Source organism: Nanorana parkeri, unplaced genomic scaffold (assembly GCF_000935625.1).
Source record: "Nanorana parkeri isolate BGI_ZX_2015 unplaced genomic scaffold, ASM93562v1 scaffold321, whole genome shotgun sequence".
NCBI classification, from domain to species: Eukaryota; Metazoa; Chordata; class Amphibia; order Anura; family Dicroglossidae; genus Nanorana; species Nanorana parkeri.
Genome location: NW_017306589.1, coordinates 1,350,970 through 1,356,239, shown reverse-complemented (window position 1 = coordinate 1,356,239; position 5,270 = coordinate 1,350,970). Strand labels below are relative to the sequence as shown.

General features: G+C 47.5%; 2 protein-coding genes across 6 annotated transcripts in view; one reads left to right on the top strand and one right to left on the bottom strand.

The window, feature by feature from the left end:
* The window catches only part of SYNGAP1 (synaptic Ras GTPase activating protein 1), a 214,219-nt gene extending 211,571 nt beyond the window's left edge, over positions 1–2,648 (bottom strand). For 2 of the 4 annotated variants that reach the window (XM_018558137.1, XM_018558136.1), the window contains exon 1: positions 2,510–2,647. In XM_018558137.1, the coding sequence (XP_018413639.1) occupies positions 2,510–2,540 (31 nt within the window). In that variant the 5' untranslated portion in view covers positions 2,541–2,647. Of the gene's footprint in view, positions 1–2,509 lie in introns of all 4 variants that reach the window. The other 2 variants (XM_018558134.1, XM_018558135.1) reach the window with 2 other exon arrangements.
* Positions 1–5,270, top strand: part of CUTA (cutA divalent cation tolerance homolog) — a 25,925-nt gene that overhangs the window by 399 nt on the left and 20,256 nt on the right. The window contains exon 1 of one of the 2 annotated variants that reach the window (XM_018558140.1): positions 2,767–2,815. The exons of the other annotated variant lie outside the window; for it this stretch is intronic. The gene's annotated coding sequence lies outside the window, so the exon portion shown is untranslated. Of the gene's footprint in view, positions 1–2,766; positions 2,816–5,270 lie in introns of those variants that run through there. 2 annotated transcript variants of the gene reach the window in all.

Below are 5,270 nucleotides of genomic sequence, written 5' to 3'. Positions count from 1 at the left end.
AGATGGAGAGAGAGAGAGAGAGCGGAGGAGGAGGAGGAGGGGAAGGATGCTCAGAATGAGATGCTGCATCAGATAGAGGAGGAGGAGAGACGACGGAGGTAGAGCGGGTCCAGAGGAAGGAAAGAGGAGGGTGGATGAAGGTAGAGAAGTCTGAATGGGAAGGAGCCAAGACCGTCTGCGTCCTTTACTTCTGCTCGGCTGAGCCGAAGAGCTGGCAATCCGTCCAACTGCACCACCCCCCAGACCGGGCATCTGTCACCCCCCCCACCACCACCACCACTCCGGGCCAACGGCACCGGCCAACTCCTCACCACAGTTGTACAACATCCCATAGAGTGGTGCCCAGACTGCAATCATCTCCCTTACATGGCAACGTCTCCCGCCGCCTGCCCGCGTCTGCCGCTCGCCGCTTCCCTCTAATTCCTGGAACTACGAGGTCGATAAGTGATCAGTCAGCAAACACAGCCGAAAAATAAAAATTATCACAGTGCGGACCTACGTAAAAAAAAAAAAAAAAACTGAGCTGCTGAATGCGGAACAGAATGAGCGCCAAACGGCCGAACGCTTAAACACTCCTCACACTTCAAAGTCTGAAACCGATTCACGGCCGGGGAACGTACATGACGGCAAAGACGGTGCGTGCGCAAAGCCCGGCGCCAATACCGCACTTCACCAAACAACACAATGTTACCCATGTGCCGCTTTAAATGCAGAGAAGTGACGTGTAATGAAGTTGAATGTACGCCGTGTGGCTGGACATATTGCAAGGCATGGCCGCCAAAATTTGTGAAATGTGCGCTCACATATGTCAATTTTATATAAGCGTCCATATACACAAATATAGACATAGACAAGTACAAAAATACACAAAAACATACAAAAATACACAATTGTATAGAAAATATAAATGTGTATCTCTGAACATTGTAATTTGTTTACATAGAAACACACACACACATATGTATATCAGTTTAACACAAACGTCCATATATAAACACGGGTGTGCGTGTATATAACGTCTGTATGTTACAGAAAAAAAACTGGAAACGTGTATGTACGCAATTCGTTTCTGTACGTGAGGTGCGGTGTAAATTGCTGGCGCTATAAAATATACTGAACTGGTGTGTCGGAAAAGACACAGCCAGAGGACACTTTGCCTGAGGAAGGGGTCCTGTGAGGCTCCGAAACGTTGCATTCACATGTGACGCTAAAGGCATACGTATAAAAAGGACGTTCCGAAGCAGAATGGTTTGCGGACAACATATCTTCCGGAGAGTCACAGCCGACCTTTCTGAAGTGGTCTTGAGGAAGGTGGACTGGGGGCTCGCCGAAACGTCGGTACAATATAAATAAATATACCGTATACATGATAGACAGACAGATAGATAATATGCAATATATAGAACGTTGTTATACAACACATATCTAAAACACAGCCCGCATTATACATTTCTGCAATGAATTTCCAGCCAAAATGTGAAATGTACACCCCATTGGGGGGAATATATGAAAACTGGAGCTGACACAATCTGGAGCAGTCGTCCGTGGTAACCAATCAGCTTCTCTCTTCAATTTGTTCAGTAAAGCTTTGAAAATGAAACAGAGAAGCTGATTGGTTGCCATGGATGACTGCTCCAGTGTTCATACATTCCCATATATACATATGTGTGTATGTATATACGTATAAAACACTGTATACTATAGAAATATACAATGTCACATTTTATATCTGAGAAATTTGCATGCACAGATATGTGATGAGATAACATGTGCAGTACATGTGTGTGTAAACACTGGTATGATTGAGATATATATATATATATAATTTCACATATTATTACCTACATAGCTTATGTACAGTATGTGTGTGTGTGTGTGTATACATACACACACATGCAAATCTACTGCACAGATTTCCTCATTAAATTGCTATACATGCAAACCTCCTCCTGGCATTTGCAGGATATACATTGGCATGATACATATACGTGTGTATATAGATGACTCATACCAGTATAAATCCTGCAATGCCATATATGCACATGCGTGAGAATTTCATGCATAGAAATGATGATGATGACACGGTCAGCACATGTATGTACACCCCTACATACATGCAACCATCCCCCACAATGCAGCTGTGTGTATAATGCAATGCATGCAGTTGCAGCTTTTGCTGCAGGTGGGAGAATACAGAGTGCCCCCATCACCGAGCACAATGATGGTGATGATGATGATAATAATAATAAGAGATGCCATGGCAGGGAGGTGCAGTGCGGCCCCGGTCAGATGTGCGCCCATGCAGCAGGTGGATGACACATGGATGGGAATGATGAGCAGGAGGGAGACGGTGGTGCAGGCTGTTCGGTCACTGCAGTCTCCTCCATGGAGGATGAAGCAGACAGACAGTCAGCCATGTCTCCCGCATCCCTCTTGCACACGAACACAGGACGGCACGATGGACACGTATGGGTGCGCGCGCGCGCCGTAGCATGTCATAAATACACACATGAAGCGTCACCCCGGGATACAACTCCCATGGTGCACCGTTGCCTCGGGCTGCAGCCTCTGTCTATGCGTCAGTGACCTCAATAAAGTTGCGCGGAAAGACAACCCGTTGCCATAGGGACGCTGCGCGCGCCATGTTGCTGGAGGCGGAGGTAGCGTCCGATCGGCGCCGGAAGTGGACTCTGGCTTACCCGCCCCGGGTGCCATGTTGGTTGTGGCAAAAAGCCGAAGTGGGTTAAATTGCCATGTGAGATTCGGGTTCGGGAGGACAGCTTCCGGGTGAGAGGTCACGGGCGGCTTGTGCACGGTAACGGTGTCCACGTTGTAGGAGGAGTGTTGCTGGGCTTAGTGGTGTCAGAGGCAGGCATGAAGGGGCCCACTTAAAGGGGAACTTCAGGCAATTTAAAAATGGGGGACTTAGTACTGTTTAATATGAATTGCGCCATAAGAAATTTTAAATCTCCAAATTTTCTGTAATCATACAAGATGAGTCAAGTAAATGGATCCCAAATATGTCAAAACTGCATGTGCTCGTGACACGACCGTACCCAAAATTGCCCATAGGTGACACTTTAAAAGCCTTCATGTGGTGGTCAACTGGGAGTTAAAGGTTCCAGAACTAAAAATAAATCTGTATTTCTATTTTCTCAAGTTCTATCCCTCTCCTAATAACCATATCACATCTAGAAGCCGGCCTCCCAGCCAATCAGCATGGAGCTGGCCAAACAGCATGGAAACGGCCAATCAGGAAGCCAGGTGTCGAGTCGTTACCCTCCGCCTGGCTTTCTGATTGGCCAGGAAGTCGGCACAATGTTCCCTTGCAGCACTACTGGTCAGAGGAAATCTCCCTCTGAATGGAAGTTCCGGTATCAGGGTAAGTATCGGAGCATTTGGCTGAGTACCAGTACTCTCCCAAATACTCTGTATCAGCATCGGTGCATCCCTAACTACAACTCAACACCTGAACAATGTAACATCATCTTTGCTTGCTGGAAGCAATGCATGATGGGATATGCAGTCTTGCCGAGAAATGGAGATTGCATGACATCAAGCAGCAGGGAAAGAGACACAGAGCACACTGGGAATCCAGGAAGTTGTTGGAAGTGCTGGGCAGACGGAAGGCAGCACTCCCTACAGAAAAGGGATTGTAGTATGTATTCCTAATACAATGCTGATGTCATAACAGGAGAGGATGTGCTGGGACTTTACAACTTCGTTAACCATAAGGCTATTGGAGCCAGAAACATGTAGTGATGCCCCAAAGCAGCCTCCAGTGATCATCGCTCACCTCGTTCCCCACCGCTTCGGCTCATGGACTGTCCCTCGGTGTAGCTCACGTATGATGCAGGGCTTTGGATTCTGGATCGGACATGATGATGTCAGTGGACCCAGGAGGGGGAAGAGGCTGCGGGTCCCGGTCCTGGAGCCTGCCGCAGCAGGTAAGGTGCAGTCCTTTACACCGCACCCCTATAAATAGGCTTTAACACAGACCCTTTATATAGAATGGGCCCTCAACACACCCCAAAATGGACCTGCACGTACAGGGGAGCACATGACCCCCGAGCAATCACACATGAGTTGTGGCGTGCTACGGCGTGTTTCTTAACCTTTTTTCAGTCACGGGACCCTATAATAGTATGCAAAATCTCGAGGAAGCCCAATTCCCTCCAAAATCCACATCGGACCCTTTTTTAAGATAGTGGTGCAGGTTCGGGTCTTCCTGTAACCACATGCAGCTAAGCCCGCCCATAGGGAAGTCTAGGGGGATGCACAGGATTACACGCAGCGCCTGTCCCTGCATGGCAATAATGATGCCGCCGAGTTCCCGCCAATGACATGGGTGCTGGTGTGACGTTTGCCTCAGGCCCGGGGGTAGACAAACTCCAGCACTCTAGCACTGGGGTCTCCTCCAGGCTCTGTACCTGTGTATGTAAGTTAGCCGCATGAGCAGGGAAAGTCTGTGCACCAACACAGTACTGTTGCTATGATTACAAGCAAGCAACATTTACATTTTTGGCAGCTACAGAATATCATCGCTGGCTGCAGATTGAAGTGGAAACTAATTTTTAATTTGCAATAAATTATAAAATTGGCTTGCCAAGCAGTTGTATACATTTTGTTTTTTAAAGAGACCCTGTCACCTCTTAATACTGATCTGCCCATGCTCCCGTTCTCTATTACAGATACCGCTGCCTGATGAATCTTCAGCGTCCGGAACTAGGGATGCGCCAATACCACTATTTCCAGACCAAGTAGGAGTAGCGATACTTCTCCTCCAGTGCTCGCTAATACCAGTTACCAAAATCATTGGTTTTTGTTAGTGTCATGTGACAGTTTTTCACATGAAAAGCAATACAGACTAATGATTTTAGGACAGTGGTGGAGCGCTAGGGCCAGGTCACAGCTGCAAACGTTGTGCCCCTGGTAGTTCTACCACTGAAGCCAAGCTGTAGAGGGACTACAAATCCCAGCAATACATTATACAGCAATACAGAATAATACCATCATCTATAGAGGACTACAAATCTCAGCAATATATTATACAGCAATGCAGGATAAAGCACAGGACAAAAACAGCAGGCAATATTTCTAACATAGCTGTGGAGCTCAGGTGTTGTTTTGCTGCACCATACCTGTACATACTCTGTGTTGCTGCTCTGCTCCAGGGTGCCGGCCTTAAGTCTCCGGGCGGAAGGTCTTGGGGGAAATGTGCGGAGGGTCTGAAGATGGGGAGACGCATGGAGGGTCTGAGGTGGGGGAGA